The 21,479-nt window shown below is 39.4% G+C and overlaps 1 protein-coding gene across 1 annotated transcript in view; it reads right to left on the reverse strand.

Moving 5' to 3' along the window:
- LOC113079079 (protein piccolo-like) overlaps positions 1 to 21,479 on the reverse strand; it is a 44,949-nt gene that overhangs the window by 1,816 nt on the left and 21,654 nt on the right. The window contains exons 6-23 of the mRNA XM_026251273.1: positions 19,692 to 21,241; positions 16,608 to 18,663; positions 14,638 to 14,706; positions 13,566 to 13,651; positions 13,253 to 13,328; positions 11,491 to 11,616; positions 9,187 to 9,295; positions 8,646 to 8,707; positions 8,348 to 8,541; positions 8,194 to 8,244; positions 7,728 to 7,858; positions 6,454 to 6,480; positions 6,083 to 6,176; positions 4,856 to 4,927; positions 4,299 to 4,548; positions 3,605 to 3,793; positions 2,331 to 2,492; positions 145 to 286 (exon numbers count right to left, since the gene is read on the reverse strand). Coding sequence (XP_026107058.1) covers positions 145 to 286; positions 2,331 to 2,492; positions 3,605 to 3,793; positions 4,299 to 4,548; positions 4,856 to 4,927; positions 6,083 to 6,176; positions 6,454 to 6,480; positions 7,728 to 7,858; positions 8,194 to 8,244; positions 8,348 to 8,541; positions 8,646 to 8,707; positions 9,187 to 9,295; positions 11,491 to 11,616; positions 13,253 to 13,328; positions 13,566 to 13,651; positions 14,638 to 14,706; positions 16,608 to 18,663; positions 19,692 to 21,241 — 5,446 coding nt within the window. The remainder of the gene's footprint in view (positions 1 to 144; positions 287 to 2,330; positions 2,493 to 3,604; positions 3,794 to 4,298; positions 4,549 to 4,855; positions 4,928 to 6,082; positions 6,177 to 6,453; positions 6,481 to 7,727; positions 7,859 to 8,193; positions 8,245 to 8,347; positions 8,542 to 8,645; positions 8,708 to 9,186; positions 9,296 to 11,490; positions 11,617 to 13,252; positions 13,329 to 13,565; positions 13,652 to 14,637; positions 14,707 to 16,607; positions 18,664 to 19,691; positions 21,242 to 21,479) is intronic.

A 21,479-nucleotide genomic window follows, 5' to 3' on the forward strand; every position in this document is an offset into this window, starting at 1 on the left:
CCAAGAAAATGGAGGGATTTGAATAAATACAAAATAAAAAAGCAGTCTAGATTCTACCAAATAAAACCATGAAATTGTAGAATATTTCAAACAAACTTTGACTGATTAGTAAATATTAAGGGAGTCATATGGTAAAGCACTCACAGTCTGGGGACCTGGAAGATAGCACTATCTACTGCATTGGTCCCGCCCTCTTCATCCAATAGGCTAAAGGCACTGCCACTCAGACCGCTGTCCAATGAGGCTGCAGTAACAGGAGCATCACCAGATCTATGGCTGCGGGACGCTGTTTTTTGAAGTGGACTATGTGAGTTGCATGAGTCACATACACTACTACTAGTTTGCAACTGGTAAATATCAATCATAGGGGTATATATTCACATATTCACTCCCAACACACACACACACACACACACACACACACATACACAGATGAGATAGATACTGTTGGCAACATTTAAAGAAAGCATGGCAGCACTTCATCAATGAAAGGAAATACCGCAGACAGAGATATGCTAAACAGACATCAGATGACAGAAGCAAAAGCACAGACACAACAAATTAAACTGTTCATTAGTAAACTGTGTATTTGAGTTTTGTACAATAAGTAATTTCATTATGCTAATTCTTTTAGAATTATGCTAAGCTTATTTTAATTGTGGTTAAGTACGATTAATCATTTTTAAATAGCTTTTTTATGTTGATGCAGTGTTTGACTGAAAGTTATGGTGATGGTGTGACGTGGGATGCATGATTTTGGCATTTAATTCATGCACATAGTCTTATTTCAAACAGATTCAGCAACAGTAATGCTAAAAATAGGCAGCTAATAAGAATCTCTTGGGATGGTCATGGGTTGACGCTCCCTCCTAGCGTTTGTCATAGTTTAGCGCTACTGTTTTGTCCCCTGGTTTTAAGGAAGCATGTTGCTGGACTGTTGAAGCAGACTGAGACTCGCTGCATGAATTTCCTGTAAAGTGGCAGAAAGCAGATTCCAGTCGAAAGTGAGCATCACTAGGTCCCAATCATTTGAAAAACTGAGGACTTCGAAGGTCGCATGGCATTTGCACGTATTTGTAAGAGAAGCATCACTGCTACTCTATTGTGACTCTCCAAATTTCAGGCCTGTTCATACCAGCATGATTGTTGACATGAAAAATCAGCCTATATGCAATTTGAATGTTCAGACCAACCTGAAAAAAAAAACAACCTGCAAATGGCCTGAATGAAAATGCATTTTCACTCTCTAGCAGTAGGTTACAGAAAAGCTTTTATATTAATATTCTAATGTTTGTTGTAGTATTTGATTAGAATGCTGATATTTGTCATAATTGCCTTTATGTGTTCATTGTTCAAAATGTTGCAATAAAAACACACAAAATCTGCACAACTGTACATTTCTGACACTCGCTTATCATGGAGAAAAAATGTAATCAGCATTTAAATGTTTTCAAACAGCTGTTCTGATTTTTTTTAATTTTTAATTTTTATTTTGACAAATTCATTCATCAACAATAGCAATTACAATAGTACAGAGAAAGAGTCTGTATTCTTTATCTGCTATTCATTGTCACTTAACAGAACTGCGTTTTTGTGAGTGCCACCAAGTTTTTGTTTTATGTAACAATAGCACCATGTGCCTCTGAGCACATGACCAAAAAATTCAACTCTTATTGGTTGGCCAGTTTTCTACTTAGTGTGATGGAAAAATGATTAGAATAACTCTCCATTAAAATAAATTCAGTCAAACTAATGGCAAGTCTATTCTGATCTGAACATGCTTTAGATGTCAGTCATTCAAATTAAAATATTATTAATTGCACCCGATTTTTGCACCAAACCTTCATCTCAGTGAGAACAGGCCTTTTACTTGATAGCAAAATTCATGCTAATGAATGCTAATGCAAAAAATCTCAGACATTGCCTTTTTGTGTATTTAATTAAAATGTATTTCAACTTGCATGTTGTTAAACTTCTATTTATGTTAATATGTAAAGAAATATTTAGTCCTGGGATGTTTGGCACCTCCTAAACAAATCGTAATGATGCAGCAACCAGGTTCACATTATCATAACTTCAAATTTACTTCCTTGATCATCTTCTGTAACAGTTTTGTGTAAAAGGATCCAGTTGCTCACTTTCATTTGGACCCTTCGGATAGCATCCCCTTCCCGCAGTGCCCTTTGTGGGCACAAAAGCACCGTTTGCAGTTCAAACAGAGTGTCCTTAGCTAGTTCCGCTAGTTAAGATGTGCGTTAGTAACTCAACATCCTCTCGCTCTCTCTCTCTTGCTGTCATCGGCAATCATACGAGATGCAATCAACTCTCACCTCCGTCCGGCTGTGGCGTCTCTTCAGACATGGCTTTCCTGAGGGTCAGGTGATGGCTGTCAGGGATCTCATTGGCCGGCGACTCGGACGGGGCTTTCTGAATGGTGAGCACACCAACTACGCTGTGCCTGTGGTGCCTCGGGTCGAGGCGGCCATTTTGGGCTGGGGCCATATATCAGTCATGGGGTGGGGTGCGAGAAGGAGGGGAGGTTTTGGAGAGGGAAGAAGGGAGGCGAGATGGAGACTCAGAGTATGAACTTGTCACAAAATGGACACCACCAGCTTTAACTGTAGGTCATAGTCACATGCAGCCACAGTACGCTTACAGCGTCGACTGAGGTGCAATGTAGGCCAGCTAGAGCCGCAGAGAGAGTGGAGGCAGGGTGGGATGGTGCTATAAGGAGCAGGTGGCCACATGCACGGCCATCTCGGTAGAGTGGGGAAGCTGCTGAAAAGCCAGCCGTCTGGGACAGTAACCAACTCAATGGGACAAATAAAAGAGAAGTTCGAAGAAAGGTTGACAGGGCTGTGGTGAAGGGTTCAAGGGGACAAAACATGTCGATATGTATGTGTGTGCTGATCAGGGATGGCCATTTGCTATCTATCTTTAATTAAATGATAAATTGAGTAGGTTATTTCTAAAATAGCCTTAGTGGCAAGGTTTCAACATGTCCCTGTTGGGTAAAAGCACAAGTCTGCCAACTAGGTGCCTGACTAGGTCAGAAACTGTATTTATTTGTGAAGATTTTTTAGGGTTGGACTCAGACTCACCATCATAATATATTTAATCATTATTTTATGCATATGCTTATTGTGTGTTCCCTGGGAATCAAACACATGACCTTGGCTAACGCCATGCTATCTGCGTTACAGGAACAGGAAGTTTAAAAAGATGCAATTTAAGGGTGCAGTGAAAGTATATTTCATTAATTCAAAGTACTGTATAGCCCCATTACTTCAAAATATGATATACTTTAAATTTATCAACCAGTTTAGCTTTATAATTATTAAAATTGTTGGAAAAAGAATAATACTGTTCCTGTATCTTTGCAAACGTGATGCGTTCCCAACACACCGGTGAGAACACACAGGCGAAGTGGAAGTGAAGTGACAGACTGTGTTCACAGTGGGACCAGAGGAATTACAATGGGAGAAACCAGAAAACAACAGGGAACGGGGCAAAAAAACAAAAGAGGGCAGTGAAGAAGAACAGAAGGAGGAACAGATGAGTGCGAAGGCAGCCATGCTGTGGAGGTTTTATTTGCGTCGTTTACTTGGTTGGAGACGGGGCTGCTGGCCGGCAGCTTCCGCCGTTGCCGTGGCATCATCAAGGTGTGCCCGGGCCGTACCACTTTTGCCATGAGCACGGGGGCCTCCGTGGGGGCGAGCTTGGCCCTCGGAGAGGGACGGCTTCGACGTGCCAGGGCTACTGTGAGATTTTTCAATAGCAGGGACCTGCGTGTCTAAAACAACCAGAACCAGATTACCACAAGGGTGTTTCATTCCCTACTTTTGCCTATTTATTAATTTTAATTCTTCAAAAAGTCATACTTATTTGTATTCTACAGTTATTATGTTAGGTTATTTGAAATTGAGTCTCCATTTAGTCTGACACAACTAATGTGATACTGAAGGTCCAACTATTGTGCCCTAGTTAGCATCTAAGAAGGCTGCTTCCTGTCAGAGCGGCCCTGTCACACCCTGTGTGAGGTGGCTGGAGTGAAGCGCTGGTGAGCTCAGCGCTGTTGTGAACTGAACACACATATATGGAGAGCACGAAGCCAAAGCTAGGAAGCTTGAGAAATACAGGATGGAGATATCAAGTGAAAGCAAGAACAATAAAGACAGTGGAAGAGAGGACAGAATGCATAGAAATAACAGCAATAGAAGGATGGAAAAGAGGAGGACGTCACGACTGGAAATGTGAAAGGAGAAGTGGCTGAAGTTCTATGCGACTTGCGGTCCTACCCTTGGCAGGGTCAGGGAAGATTCCGTGACTACGGCTTTTGATGACCGAGGATTTGGGTGAGTCCTCCTTGCTGTGACCAGAGGTTTTTGGGGAATGCTGGCTCCCGTGTCCTCCATGGGGTTTGGGCGAGTGCTGGCGGCCCTGTCCCGAGTGAGAACGCCGGTGATGCTCGCCCTCACTCTGCTCCTTCAGAGGCAGCCAGCGTGGGACGTTATCCAGTTGGGCCGTGTTAGACAGGTCAATTAGAACCTACAAAGCCCATGAATATTATTATTGACTGATAAAAAAACTAAATGCTGATAAAATCACCTTTGAATTTGTCCAAATTAATTCTTAACAATGCATATTACTAATCAACATGATCTTTACTTAATATCATAATGATTTTTGGTATAAAATAAAAATGTATAACATATATACATACCCACACACACACACACACACACACACACACACACACACACACACACACACACACACACTTCTGTATCGTTTAGCACACATTGGACCTGGTGTTTATTCTTTCAAAGTGTGTTTAAAGCTTTTAGCTTCTCACCTCTCCCAAGAAGTCATTGGCAGAGCTCTTGTCATAGTCCCACACACTGACCTCCAGTGTCTTCTTTCTTAGCTAAACACACACCGCACAAACACAGAGTATTCAATGCCAAGATGATTGAATTTGTGACTCTATCACCATACATTATTTGAATATTGTCATTCTAAGTAACTTCAACTGAACTATTCCTTGAGAAGCTGTATTTCAAAACATACACTACCATTTAAAACCTCTAAAGAAACTTCAAAAAATAAAAATAAATAAATAAAACAATACTTTTATTCAAAAGGGACAGAGAAAATGTATAATCTTAAAAATAATTATATTTCAAATTCTGTACTTTTAACATTTCTATACATTGATCAAAGTAATTTTTCATGGTTTACACAAAAATTAAGTAGCACAATTGTTAACCTTGATAATAATAATAATAAATATTTTCTTGAGCACCAAATCAGCATTTTACAATTATTTCTGAAGGATTGTGTGACACTGAAGACTAGAGTGATAATGCTGAAAATTCTGCTTAGCAATAAAGGAATACATTACATTTAAAAATTATTTTAAATTGTGATAATATTTCACAAAATTACTGTTTTGACTGCATTTGTAATAAAATAAATACAGCCATGGCGAATATAATAGACTTTCTGAGACATTCAGAATCTCTGAATTTTGCTTCTAAAGTAAAATTATTTTGTTATTAGAACATTATACTTTCATACATTATACGTTATACTTTCACTGAAAAGCAAGTCAAAAATAATGATTAAGAAAATATCTATTTTCTGTTAAACCAGCAAACATCTCCAACACGATATGCAACATTAAGCATTACATCCAAATGGTTTTCAATACAAGCTTCACCTACCTGCATTCTGTCTTTCTCTCTCAATTACAAACCACTTGCCCCGCTTCAATAATCCAGTAAAAACATATCAATCACATCTGTCTGCAGCTGCTTCAGAGGGCACCACAGACTTAGGAAGCTCTTTGGTCTTAATTAGACTAAAGCACTTCTGGGAGACAACAGACTTTTCCCTGTTTGCACAAAAAGCCTGAGATTCTCTCTGAAGAGCCTTCAGATAATTAAAATCTCAAAACTGATCTGAAATGTTCAAACTTAAAAAAAAGCATATTCTATTAAAGTGAAATCAGATTTTTCTTTTGGTTTTCTAGATATCTGCAACATAGACATGTGCAAATGATTGCGAGGTTGTAGTTTACCTGTTCCAGGTGGATATTTTTGTAGATGACAGATTGGTTCCACTCTGGGTTCAGGCTCTTCTGAACGTGTTTGGACCTTCTTTTGTTTTCAGCACTGCAATTAGATAACATACTACAAGAGGTCACCAGAAAATCAGTTTGGCATGAACTAAACCATAAAACACCTCACAGTGGTGGGAAATGGTTTGAACAATGGAGGACGTCTAGTATAGGCCCACTTGTGTTGTTGCAGCAACCATATACTTCTTTGAGAAAATGATCAATGCGTAACGATGATATAAAGAGCAAAACACTACATCATTAAGCCATTCATGTCCAAGCTTGGCCAAGTCTTGTATAATGTGCTGGTACCGTAGGAAAGAATCACATACCTGGCATTCTGCACAACCATGACCTGACTGTGAAGATCCAGCATGCAGCAAAAACAGACAACAATCAGTGATGAGTGGGATACGGAAAAGATGTATGTGTGTGTGTGTGTGTGTGTGTGTCTTTGTGTGTGTGTTTGCAGTAGCCCATGCATTCATGCTCATATGTGACCCTTGACCACAAAACCAGTCTTAAGTTGCTGGTATATATTTGTAGCAACAGCCCAAAATACAATGTATCGGTCAAAATTATTGATATTATTTTTAAGCCAAAATCATTAGAACATTAAGTAAAGATCATGTTCCATGAAGATATTTTGTAAATTTCCTACTGTAAATATATCAAAACGCAATTTTTGATTAGTAATATGCATAGCTATGAACTTCATTTGGACAGCGTCTCAATGTTCTGATTTGTTTTTCACCCCCAGATTCTGGATTTTCAAATAGTTGTATCTTAGCGAAATATTGTCCTGTACTAACAAACCATACATCAATGGGACACTTATTTAAACAGCTTTCAGATGATGTATAAATCTTAACATTTGTAGTCCAGGGTCACATATGGTGTAGAGAAATGGAGAGCTCCTGTTTCTGTAGGTTCAATCTAAGTACTGCATGATCAGATGAGAGCCAGAAATGATCTGAAGCACACATACACAAACATACACACCAACCTTCAAATATCATAATTTTTAACACAATCTAAACTGGTATTGATTTTCCTCTTTTGCTGACTCACTTAATGCACAAAATGTATTGAGAAGCACATACACACTGACACAAAATCATACACAATATGCATAATCCTTTCCAGGTCGTTCCCACAGACCTGGTGCTAATTACAGCTGGATAAATGATTTTCTGTTTCGTTTAGTCAGGGAAAGTAGCAGCTGGGACTGAATAACAGCTCCGGGAGTCTTAATTTCCAGTGCCAAGGGTGAAACAGCTGGATTTATCTTGTTAAAGTCAAGAATCCAGATATTAAATTATACTAGCATCTTATTTTTCACACTCTCTGTAGTCTCACAGAGCTATTTTGTTAGGTAGCTTGAAAAGGAAGAGGCTGAACATGTAAAGTGACCAGCCACAGTTGGTTGTTCACAGTGAGGTGGAAACCTTGAGACACAATTCGGTTGCACTTTATTTTACAGTATGTGTACTTAAATGTACTTATAGTGTACTTACAGTGTATTTATCTAAGAAAGTTCTGGTAATACAAGGTAACTACATTGGGTAGGGTTAGGTTTAGGGGTAGGTTCACTACTTGTACTTACCCTCTACCCGGCAGCAAGTAAACTTTTACGAATGGATCCGAGTAGCCGTTATTGTCTCGGGGTGCCAGATTTCGTGCTTGAAGAACATGGACGATGAGATTTCCCAGCTGTTTGTCATAATTTATCTGAAGCTGCAAAATCAAAGAAAGAATGAAGGAAATGTTTCTTTCTATTCTCCACTACTAAAAAGATAAATAAATATGGCATAAATACATTCTGTTGATTAATAAGCAGGGTTCTGACCAATTAATTCACTTTACATGATAGAGAATGCATTCATAATCAGCAATTTCTAGCTGAAGAAATATTTTAGAGCTGAGCATAACTTGAAGAGTTATATGAGCTATAGAAATTTCCACATATGCAGGTCTGTAAAACACATTTTTAAAATTCCCTGACATTTCCAGGTTTTCCACGGCCTGAATAAGCTACTCTTATAGCTGCGTTAATGAGAGCCAAAATCTACCTGGATCTCCCCTGACACTGGGAGGGACTGAGTTTTTGCAGCCTCAGAGGTCTAAGAAACAAAACATCAGCAGTAAGAAAAGACACAGTTATGCATTTACCTCATTGTATACAAAAAGGCATCAAATAATAGCGTGGGCATGGCATATGCATACCTTGCTGTGACGTTTCTTCCTGACAGAGGGTGATCCAGGTTGGCCAGGGCTAGGAACCGCACTGGAGCCAGTGGATGCTGAGGCTTTATCCAGTGCTGATGCAGAGGAGGATGGCACCTGCTGCTGGGACACTTTCTGCAGCTCGGCAGCCAGCTGCTTAGGGTCAACACCTGGTGACCGTGGAGGTCTGTCTCCTGTATATTTATAGATGCAAGTCAGAAGTTAGTGGTAAAGTCCCATTGAGGTTAATTAGGACATCATCATTTGATTGTCTTCTCCACTGACTGGAGGTTCTCACCTTTGGTCTGGTCTTGAAGGTCTAGGAGGGAGCTTTCAGAATCAGACAGCATATTTATGTCACTGGAAATGACAAAAAGAAAAATCATGGTCAAAAGACAAAAAGTTCTGTGAATGGATCCTGTTTGCTCTCTTAAATGTACACTCCTGGTTTTAATGTACTTTTTTGTAACAAAATTACTTTTTTCGCTCTCAAATGGCTTAACTTTTTGATTGAAGTCACAAGTCCTTTTTACATTTTCCCTCTAACCCCTTTTTTCATAAAAAAATATGTAAAATATGTATCTTTCATGATTTATTCCTGCCCAACATTACTTCTTATTAAATATCATGTTTCATTAAGAAATACATCAGAATGCAGAATACAAGTTAGGAACTGTGTTTCATTTTTACTTCTAAGACAATAACTAAGCACTAATTTTTCCAAACAAGTACTACTCATTTCTCAAGCTGTACAACTTTCTTAGTAGATAGAAAGTAAAAGTAAAAATTAACCTAAAACACACTTAAATGGTAAGCTGCTATGCAAATCTGGCACTCACAGTCTGACACATATCTCCGCCTCTCCAACCTGGTGACCAACCAGACCCTGCACCTCCTCGTACGTCTTACTAGTCAAGGAAATGCTGTTCCACTCCAGAACTTGCATTCCTATGCAAACACACACACACACACACAGACAGACATAAAATCAGCCACTGGATACATTTTAGTCTTCACAATCTGGAAGATCAAACATGCTGTGAAAAGCATTGCAGCACCAAACATGATGTCTTTCAATTAAATGATGCATGCTGTAGAATCCCTGTGAGAAAGTAGAGGGAAACACGTGCAGCAGAGTTCACTCCAAGTCACAGCAAACTGAAACCATTTTGTTGGTGCACCTTCACAGATGAAAACGTGTCTTCAGGTAGGCCAGGTAGGCCCGCTTTGGACGTTTCGAAGCTCCCACATTACGGTGGATGCTTGGGGTCCCTGGAGGTGAATGTGTACGCATGTCATGTACTATAAATATACACACTCACAGATTATATAGTTTAATGTGAGAAACTGAACTGCCGTTCACATTACTCCACTGCTTAACACCAGCTTGTTCTACTAAGTGAAAAAGATACACGAGTCACATAGCTGTTGTAACCATGAAGACTGCATGCATAATCACACTTATAGCAAGTATAAACATTTGACATTTTACCCTTGAGAAGCCTCAGCTGATGATGGGACAATATGTAGGAAAGATGAAATGAGACCAGATCAAAAGAAAAGAGAGGGGGCAAGAGATGAGATGAGAAGAGACGAGATGAGATGAGAAAAGAGTAGAGAAGAGACAAGATAGAAAAAGATGAGACAAGTTGAGATGAGAGATGTTGATACCAGAATAGACAAAGCAAGATGAGATGAGACAAAAGTAGATATGAGAAAAGATCAAAATAGAAGAGAAGGAACAAGATGTGATGAGAAAAGATGCTGAGAAAGGTTGAGAGACACGTCAAGAAAAGGGTAAAGAAGAGATCAGATAAGATTAAATGAAAGTAGATACAAGAAAAAGATCAGAAGAAAAGAGTCAAGAGAAGATGAGAAAGACAAGACGAGAAGAGACGAGACAAGATGAGAAAAGATGGGAATATGAGAAACAAACTGACAAGAAGAGTAGACGTGAGAATAAGATTAGATGAGAAGTCCCAGCTGAAAGAGTAGACATGAGAAGATGTGAAGAGAAAAGATGAGACTATATACAGTAAGATGAAATGAGACAAGATGAGAATAGAAGAGACCACACAGTAAGTGACAAGATGAGGTGAGACAGGATAAACGAGATGAATGACACAAAAGAAGAGAAGAGAAGAGAAGAGTATGCAGCTAAGAAATCAGATGTCTAAATACAAAGTGATATTTGATAGAGAGTGTGAGAGGAGGAGGAGGAAGACGGATGTGAAGCGTCAGTCCCAGTCAAAGCCAAGAATGTTCTCTCACAAAGCCCAGCCGTTGTATATAGCCTCATAAATAAGCCGGTGCACAGACAGTTTCACTCCCTCCAGCTTCACTTTCCTCTCGCCGTCTATGCCGACCCTTGTTAATTATGACCGAGAGAAAACAGCACAAAAGTGGGAGCCAAAGGAGAGCTAATATACAACACTTTGTGCTCACTCTCACCACTGCTGAAAAAGAGAGTGTTAATGTCTCTGTCACAACTAGATTCAATAGAGCCTGTAAAATTCAGCTCCATCATAATGGCTCATAGTCCATCAAGACAGTCCAAAGCAGTCATCAAATTTAGATCTCACTCTGGGTTTTATTCCAAAAGTCTGTTAAGATTCTTCCAAGTCAACAAAAAACTCTAGCCGTCAGCCATCGATGGACGAATCTGTCACAATGAGGTCAATGTTGATTTTATAAAGCGCACATTTACATAACGGCATTGCAACACAGTGTTAAAGCAGTAAAACCTCAAACTCTTTTCAGCTGAACTCACCAGACACATTTCAGTCAAAGTTTTGATATAAATGTAACCCTCAACTCTCATTTGATGTGCCCAACACCTACACCGCCGATGTACAACGCAGAGGAAACACAATCATCAACCTGAAAACTTCATTTTCTGCTTCTCTATCAAGAATGAGTCACGAATGAGTCTGGAGGTGAAGAATCACGCAGATTAGCATCATTTCTTTTTCCTGTCTCCTACTCTGAAATATCATGTCACTTTGTGCCCCTTAATGTTAACAGATGTGCTTCTCTCCCCGCTCTAAGAGACAGTGAACATCGAAACCCCTCTTCAGCTTAAACAAAACAGAGAACTCACTGACGGGTTTAAAAGTGTAACCATATTTCATTGAGGTGCCTACCTTCAACAATCTTCCCTGTCTGTTCCGCAGCTCCTCCAGGCAATACTTTGGCAACATAGGCACCAATGTCCCCATTGCTCTCCGGGACCTCTTTTCCTCCAACCACACGAATGCCCAGTCCATTTCCTGTGAGACAAGAGTATTGCATACACATAAGGTGGTCCAAAACCGCACTAGATGGTAAAAAACCTAGAAGACTGTCTCGTTTTTTTGTTTTATTTTTTTTATATCAGTGAATTTCCATTTATTTCTGAGGTGGAAATCTTTGGAATTAACTGAATAAAATAGTTGTTTTTTAGTGTACATGTGTAAGAGAGACCAGGGCTATTTGCCACAAGGACTAGTAACTAAGATTTTAAAGTCAGAAATCCAATTACTTCTGCATATTGTTTTCAAGTACCCACCATATTTTGAAAACCATTTAATATTACACTCTTATAAAAAATATTTCAAATGGTATTTCCTCAGAGAAGCCATAGAAGAACCATTTTGGGATCCCCTAAGAACCTTAATGTTCTTGAAAACGTCTTAGTGTGAAGAACATATATGAAGAACCTTTTTCCACTGTAAAGCACATTTTGTGCAATGAATGTTAAAGAAAGATCATCGAACCACTGATTCCAATACAGTACTTTTTTTAAAGAGTGTGAACCCAATTGAACAAAAATGCCAATACAATCACATTTTACTTAGCTATTGGGTAAAAATAAAGGTCAATAAAACCACACAAGAATCAAATGAAGCTAGATTTTTTAACTGGACTGTTGCCAGACCTTGGATATTTTTGATATTTTTGTATGCTACCTCCCACATTTTTTTTTGTTTTTTTTGTTTAACGGTTTAAATTTTGCTGACAAATCTATAATAGGCTTATTAGCAGGGCATAAGTGTGTTCAACAAACTGTATATTTTTGTATATAATGCTCAAGCTTTTTAGGCTGATTTAAAAAAATAAAATAAAACTACCCTGAGAATATTCACTGGCGCAAATGTGTGAAAAAAATAGCGCCTCTATAATCAATACAGAAATTTAAATGGCGTTTTAGATTCCCTTGTGACTATGACCGTTCGAAGACATACAGTACATCCTGTAATTCAGAATCATGGTACACACAGACCCTTCCTTTACCTTAAATACATTGCAACAAATCCACCAGTCACAGCACAGGGCATTCACTATAGCCTTATTCATTTAAGGCACTGGTTTATTCATCAGTTTCAAAAAACAAGGATAATCCAATTTGTGAATTACACACCATTTTGAGCTTTGATGACTGAGTAAACTGGAGAAATGCCAACCTGCCACATTTCTGAGTAATGTCTGCCCCGTAATAATGCTTATAGGAACACTGATACAGCGGATCGAGGGGAATCAACCACACCTACAGTGCGTGACATACCAAAGCATGAGAAGAGGCTAGACTGCTGATGTGCTTTGGCCCAGCGGTTTTGTGTCTGTTGACATTTTTTGTACAATGATGTGGTAAAACGGAGTGCCACAAGAGGAGGCTAAAAGGGAAACTAGAGTTGAGCTAATGTGTTGTTTAGTAGTAGGTATAAAATAAAACTGTGCCAATGCTATCTCAGCATGGTGAAACTAATGTTTGCATGACATAAGCCTCGGGCATCTCTCCATGATGGTCTGGTAAGCGAACAGATCCTCTTTTATCAGGCGCAGCTATCTTAAACATCTGTCTACATTGTTGGAGCATGTCAGGAAGCCAAGCAGCACAGCACTGAGTATTAGACAGGTTGCACTTACCTGATACACTACGATCTTTGGGATCCCTCTGTAATTTTAATCTGGCATAAGGAAACGGGTAGTGTGCTGGCTTTCCCTAAAGGGACATTGAATTAGCAGAATCAGACTTCATTTTCTTAACACTTTTACACACAATTATATGTTATGTGGAAAACTGTGATATTAATTTTTACAGTGAATCTAAATACGGTTGTTGTTTTTTTCTGATGACCGGGTTTCTAGAAAGGTCTCATTTGTTAGGTTTCTTGCGGTGAATATTCTCTGCTCCTCCCTAATCGTGATGAAATGCTAATGCAAAAACCATCTGTGTTACCTGTCTTCTATCCCCTTGTCCGTTCTCTGGGCGTCCATCTCGTGGTTTATCAAACCAGTCAGTTTCCTCCCGTCGCAGGTGGTACGCTTCAGAAAAACAGATGGAAATTAAAACATTAAAGTCTTGCTTGTCGGTCTGTTAAAACAAACCTCTAAAGATCCTTTGGTAATATCAGGTCCTAGAGACAGCTAAGGTACATATGCAGTCTCAAATTCAAACAATATAGAGCCATCTGGGACAGAAAAGGAAATGGTTATATAAAGTAGAGCAGTTATTTTTGCATGCAAACCTAAAACTAAAACAAACCCTGAGGATACAAGTCGTAAGATTGTATTTCTTTTTTCTATATATAATTCTCCATAAGAATTTGTTAAAATATTTGGGGCAAGTCTTTTTGCTACTGTATCAGATGTTTTCATAAAACATGGGTTACTGACAGACAGAGATATAAGAAATATTTTGGCATAGTATCTTCTATTGGTGTTGGTATGGGTCTTTCAGCTACAATGTGCAAAAGGAGCGTGTTATAGGGTTTTACATTCAAAGGCAATTTTAGATGTCAAGATTTTGTCATGGACAAGTGGATAACATTAAACAGAAGACAATTTTAGTGTTTACAGAGTTGACATTCAGATGTAAAATGATATGATAGATGTAGATCCTGTTACATGCTCAAACACTCACTAACATGGAGCACTATTATTGTGTATAGCTTCATAAGCATTACCATTTTTTATCAGGAAGTCATTACTTTAAATAGATTTTGATATGAAAAGCTATTACTAGTGTTATATGAATGTTTTTTGTTAGCCAAACTGGTAAAATTTGCAGTAGCTTAAACTGAGAAAATGAACGTTATTTTTAGAGAGAAAGGAGTGTGACATTCCAATTTAATTACAGATGCAATAGCACAGCATTAAATTAGTATGCAAATTCATCATACTTCCTGCAACATGTTATGGAGATTAATTTGCAGTCGATTTGGTTGGGTGACTGTCAGGTGGGTGGTCATGGTAGAAGGGGTGTGGGGGAGATGGAAGATGTGCAGGAGTCTAAGGTGGTTATACTCTACCGTTTGTGACATTCTCATGTGAGTTTCCTGGATCGTCTCTGCTCAAACCCACCAGGGATTCACTTAGTGCTGTAACCAAGGCAAATGCATTTACTTCCAGAGGGCACATATGATGAACACATCATATGCTGTTAAGTGTATGAGTCAATTACTTTTCAGATAAATGAAAAAAAAAAGTATATTTTGGTAAAAATTTGTATTTGGGGTTTGAGCTTGGCATTCTGTGGTTGTGATTCTTTAGCTCTATAAGGTGTAACAATTACAATATTCATGTTTTTATATTGTACAATGAAGTTAAAGTAATTTCATGCATTTCATAGATAGCAAATGGAAGAGGCATGCAATGCATATCAACTACTGTTTTGATCTCATCAATCTTAAAACTATAGTTTAAATGGTTTAATTAAACACACAGCTGAGAAAAAGCATAGACCTTTCTATTTGAAGGCATTTATTAGTTCCCAAGTGAAAAAGATAGAAGATTTCTTGAACATGCAAGAAAGTGAAGAGTTTATTAAACACCAAACAGGAAGAAACAAGCACATCACTTGTCCTATTTATTATAGGAACATCAAACATGCAAACACAGACTGGCATGGTAATATTTACTCTGGTACATGCTAGCAACATGCATGAAGAGTATCATCTATCACTGAAAGAAGTTTGCATGGGCTATGAAATTTTTTATATAGTCTGTATGCTATAACATTTTCTGTATGTAAGGAAACTGAAACTTCTTTTAACAAAATTGTAACATTTCTACCCAACCTTATATATAAAAAACATCTCATTAATACAGTTTGTTGTTATAGGTTTTACATATAATTCAACATATTTATAAAGCAATACAAAATAATTAAATTAAGAGATAATCTGTGTAATTATACTATGACTCTTTTGCTATAAGGCACTTTATAGTTAACTAAATAACTAAAAGATAACGTGCAGCTCTATTGTTTACAAGCAGCTTAACTAAAAACTAAAAATGGGTTATAAGACTATTCTTATGTTAATTACAGTAGAGATTTATAATATGTCCTTTCATTGTTAGTGTAAGTTTTTATCAGTACAGCACAGTATTAGTACAGTAAATAAAAAAAAGTAAAAAAATACAAAGACTGAAAGCATGCACTATAAGGGGTCGTTCACATATCGCGCCTAAAAACGCGTGGAAAACGCTAGGCGCGCCGTTTTCTCCTTCTTTCAACAGCGCTCGGGCAGTTACGCCCCTGAGCCGTCTGCCTTTGCTAAGCAACCATGAAGTGCTCTCTCCATGAAGACGCAGAAATTTCAGCAAAGGATAAATGGATTTTGAGCTCTAAAAATCGCTTGCAGTAGCTCTGCTACTAAATTTATTTCAAAATGGCAATCCATATACAACTATGATCAGCTGTTCCTTCATCTTAGCTGAGCTTTCAACGTTGTTACGGGAAAGAATGAAGCTGATTGGTTAGTTCTTGTCACATGACCCGCGGTGCGCTTGCGGCATTCTGAAAAGTTGAAAAGTTTTTAACTCGATGCGGTGCAGACGCGCCTGGAAAAAACGTGCGCGTCACACCGCGTGCGTGTCACGACCGTGTCGCTTCCATTATGAGTGCGGATATTGTGCACCTACATTGGAAATAACGAATTTGAGTGCGCAAAGGATGCGATATGTGAACGGCTCCTAAGAGTTCACACAGAAACAAAAAGTTAGTCTATGAAGAAATCAACAAAAATATTAAAGCCCAACTGTAAATATACCACAGAAATGTTACTATAGAAAGACAACTGGGACAGTGTGATTCTTTCATTATTTAAGCATAGGACAAGAAAGCTAAAACAAGACAGAAAATCAGTTATAAGCAGAGAACTGATGCCTTCATATAGACAGGAATGAACACTTACAAGATGAGATATAGACAAATACAAATCTGGAAAAGTGTATGAAGAGTCACTCCAAGAAGACAGTCTGTGGAAAAACAAATTACCTTCACTATCAGACATGGTGCCCTGTAGATCATCCATTAGCACATAGCCACGCCCTCTTGAAGGATCTTCTCTGAGATGTTGCTGTTGAGGTTCTTGGAGGGACAGACATGACCCAAACTGATCACGGGAGTCGGCAGATATGGGTGGGAGTGGACCTGCCGATGCCCGTGCCATACCCATTGGCTGACCCACTGGACTCAGTGGGCTCTCTTCCTCTGAATTCTGTGCCACAATAGGAATACGTCCCCGCCCACCTTGTACAAGGGGCAGGCTTGTAGGTTTTGACCTGCCTGATGGAGCTTGGAAAGCTGAGGTGTCTAAGGAGGGGTCACCTTCTGATTTGAGCCTTAGAGATGAACTTGAGGTATCCATTTTAATGGACAGGTCAAGGCCATACACAGAGGAGGGTCTAGAAGAAGGACGTGACCTACTTCCACTAGGGTAAGCAGAGTCTTCTCCCAAAGAGGTCCTCATGCCTGGGCTCAGATTTAAGCTTTGGCCCAGATTGAGTGAACCTGCCAGATTGGCCCCAAGAGTGGAGCCCAGGTATTTCTGCTGTTCGACAATGTTCTTGCGTAACCCAAAGGTGATTTCATCCTGCAGAAGTCTGCTTGATCTGGGAGATGCACTACTGGACCCCAAGTAACTACTATAGTCTGTTTCCAGAGCCCTGCTATCCTGGATGGAGGAGTACTTGCCTATGTTGGTGTTTTTGTGTTTCTGGTAGAGCATAGATGTTGGAAGTTGCTTGGCAGCCTGTTTCTCTAAGGTCAGTCTACTGATGCTATACTTATCAGTTTTGGGGAAGGCCCTGTAGCCTCCACTAGATACCCCAGTGCTGAGGGTATAGTGATGTGAGAGTCCAGCAAGCTGCTCTAAGCTTTCAGTGCCCCCTGTGCTTCTCCGGAACTCCTGTTTCAGTTGTTGTTTTAAAAGCTTTAGTTCAAATGGCTCTTCCATTGGGTCCTCTTCATCTTGAGCCTTACCATAGGAGTGAAGTCTGGAGGAGCTGCCCAGGTAGTCTGTACCAACATCTGCAGCAGTGTGTCTCAGAAGACGCTCTGCTTTGGCTAGCTCCCTTTCAGCAATGCCATAGCTGGCAGATGAAAGGCTACCAGTGCTTTTTGCCAGTTCTGCTGCATCTTCTAAAATCATATAGCTCCTTGGTGTTTGATGTTGCTCTAAGTCCGAATAGAAGGAGTCAGCAGATACATTTGACATAGGACTGACTGCCATGCTTCCAGCATGCTCTTCTAGGCTATTCAAGTCAAGGTGGTTACCATATTTTCCTCCCAAGAAAGATGACGTGTCATAGTCGGTGGCAATTTTGGTAGAATCTAATTCAGAGAGGAGAGCAGCTTGTTCTCTGGCTTTCTGCTGAAGCAAGAGCATTTGGTGGTAGCTCTGTTGTTGTGAGGCAGTCAGAGAAGGATTAGACGAGTAGATAGACTGGGATTGGTATGGTGATTGAGGCTGGTAGAGGGACTGCTGGTATTGTGGGTATTGGTAGTGGGAATGGGAATATTTTCCATATTGGTCATGCTTGGTCTGTGGAGGAACAAATTCATCAAGTTCTGACTGTGGTGCAGTACGTGGTCTCTCAAGCCCATGTCCACTGACTTCCTCTCCAATTCTTGTTTCACGAATGTTACTCACCTCACTGTCAGACATGTAATCACGGTCCTCTGCAACACTCTGCAGATAGGCCCTTTCCCTCTTCTCCCTTTCAATGAGCAATGCCTCTTTTCTTCTGTTAATGCCCATCTCCAGGTAACGCAGCTTGGCATCAATCTCCTTTTCTTCCTCATCCAGTTCAGCTTGCTTTTTACGCAGTTTTGAGGACTCCCTCTCAACCAGGTCTAGTTCACGGTCAATGTCCTGCAGGATTTTTGCCCGTGCCATGTTAGTGCTCCTGCAGAGACGGCGACGAGCTGAGCCAGTGCTGTAGGCTGTTTGACCAGCATTAACAGCTTCTTCCTCTGAAGGTGGGTTAGGAAGGGTTCTCTTAACCTTCTTGTGGGTGCCAGATGGAGTTCCACTTGGAGATCCCTTTCCCTTTCAATGACAAATAAAAAGAGCAATATGAGTGTCAATGAGTGTCAATGAGTAAAAACTTATATTAAGCTTAAATATTCATAGGAACAACCACAGTGCACAGTGTTTCACAGAACTTTAAAAACTAGTAACCAACACTTAAGTTTTCTAGTTTGATTGAGAATAAAGGAGAATAGTAAAATAAAAAAGCTCTAGAGGATTTTGTTAACTTATGTCAGACATGCCATAGCTGGGAAAACAAACACATTCTCTATATCTGCTGTGCTGCTGCATTGCCTTTAAAAGGGCAAGCACTGAAAATATTAAATGCTTAGTTTACCCAAAATTGAAAATTAGCCTGTGTTTTACTCACCCTCAAAGCTTTCTAGGCCCATTTGACTTTCTTCTTTCAAACAAATCCAATTAAGTTACATTAAATAGAATAATTTTATTTTTATTAATATTGAAGAAATTTGAAAATGGATTAAAAATAAATAAATGTGTTAAATATACTTAAGATGACAAATTATTTTTCACAAATAAATAAATATTTAATAAAAATAATATTAAAAAGGAAGAAAACACTGTAAACAACAGGGCACTCATTATTCTGGGAAGTTGTGTGTGTCATCATGCAGGATACAAATGCACACTTCACAGGTCTGCAAGGTTTGTGAAATTAAATGTTTATTAGTCATTGAAAAATTTGTTTAAAATATATAAATGCATTTTTTCTGAATGCTAACGGCAAATAAGAAAGTATTATAATATTTGCCTTTCTATTACTAATAATATAAAAGCAAGAATTGTAATACTTTTTGTATACATTTGAATTCCTTTGTTTAACAGTTCTATCTGATTATTAGACAGTTTTCAATCCGTATTAAACAGAACTGTTAAACGACGTCAGCAAACAAGAGGGAGAAAGTGAGCACTGTGCTCTTAGACACTGCCATTCTCAACGCCATCCCGCCTCAAGTAATTTTACAAGCTGAGAGGAGTCTTAGAAAAATTAAACACTTATTTAAAAAAAAATCACGTATACTCACAGAGTAACCCTCAGAATACTGGAAATTTGCTGCAGCCCTTTCTTCTGCAGTTGGGCTCATGGGTTTGGGGTCAGACATTGACCTTTGTATGACCTTGGGAACCATAGGACTTGGTGGACCTTTAGATAAATCTGTGGCAGAGTGTATTCTCTGTGGGCTGGAGTCTCCAAGGGATTTTTCATAGGACAAATACTCAAGAGATTTGCTAGGGGATACACAAGGGGAAATTGGAGAGTACAGTACTTTAGGGGATTTGGGAGGACCTGGGATAGCCTGAAGTGTAGAGGCATCTGCTTTGAGGTGAGAAGACTGACCTATATCAAGTGGAGTGGGACGTCTCTTTGGAGAGGAGGTTCTATCAGAATCAGCATAATCTACTCTAGTATCTACCTGCACAGAGTGGCCCCTAAGTGTTCCTGAGGAGTCTGTTTGTACAGAGATTTCAGTTAGGGGCTGAACTGAAACAGCTCCTCTTTCACCCATGCCATTTTTGCCACCACGTGGTCTACTGCGCCTGCCTCGAGCAGGAACTTCCCATTCATCTTGGTCTTCGTCATCTGTCTGTACACAGCTATCAACAATTTTCTTTGTACTTTTCTTTTTCCTTCCTACAGTGTAGGCCTTTTCAGTATTATCCTCCTCATCAGTCTGGCAGCAACTGTCCATTTTTCGTTCCCCTGTCACAACAAGAGCCTCTGGCAGTACTTCCACTGGATACATCTGCCTGAACTTCTGCTCCTCCAACTGCTGTCTGAGCTGTTCTTGGAGTCTCTGGATCTGCTCTAACTGCTCCTGTTGCTGAGCATAAGTTTCCTTTTGGATCAAAAGGTGGGCCTGTCTCTCATCTTCTTGCTGGCATAGTATTTGCTGTTTGATAGCCTGAAGTTCTTCCAGCTCCTTCTGCACATAATGCTGTTCTTGTTCACGGAACCGCTGTATCTCCTGTCTCTCCCATTCAAGTTCTTCAGCCAAGCGTTGCTGCTTCATCATCTCTAGCTCAAGAAGTTCACGCTCCATCTGGTACTGTCCATCTCCTGGAACCAAAGGTGAAGATAGAGCTTCTAAAGAGGCTGCAATTGCCTCAAGTGAAGCATTTGTGTAGGTATCCATTGCTGCCACTGTGGTGACTGTAGCAACTACATCTGAGAGAGCTGTGGAAAGGCCAGTCTTTGAAACAACAGTCTCCAGATTTAATGGTAAGTCACTTTGTTCTTCTGCAGTGGTTACAGCAATTGCTGAAAGAAAGCTGTGTGATCTAGTGAAAGGTTGATTCTGTAGAGTTGACAGTGATGGCATAGTATCACTTGTGTGCATGCCTGATATAGTGTTGTAGGATGTGCTGAAGATAGAGCCAGGCTGGGTGGTTATGGCATATGTAGAAGGAACAGGTGCTGCTACAGACGAATAAACAATACCATTGGAAGATCTTAGGACACTAGAAACACCATAGTGTGTTCCAACTGCTGAAGTAATCCTGCCTTGAGTGTACTGTGGAACTGTCATTCCAGTGCACACTACGGTAGACTTGTTTGAATAGTCTACAGCTTCACCTGTTAAAAGTTCATTTTGTTAGAGTTCAGCACATACAAATAGTGCAATGGTAACAGTATTGAGATAACCATGCACCATGCAAAGGATGAAAATTAAAACAGCAAAAAGTAAACTGAATAGCACGCAGCAACATGCAAAAAAAAAAAAATCATAATAAAATAAAAACTGCAAAATTACATCCCAAAAAAGGAATACAGGCAATCATAAAAAAATCAGCCTGGAATAAGTAGAGGTAAC

This window comes from Carassius auratus, unplaced genomic scaffold (assembly GCF_003368295.1).
Source record: "Carassius auratus strain Wakin unplaced genomic scaffold, ASM336829v1 scaf_tig00027159, whole genome shotgun sequence".
Classification (NCBI taxonomy): Eukaryota; Metazoa; Chordata; class Actinopteri; order Cypriniformes; family Cyprinidae; genus Carassius; species Carassius auratus.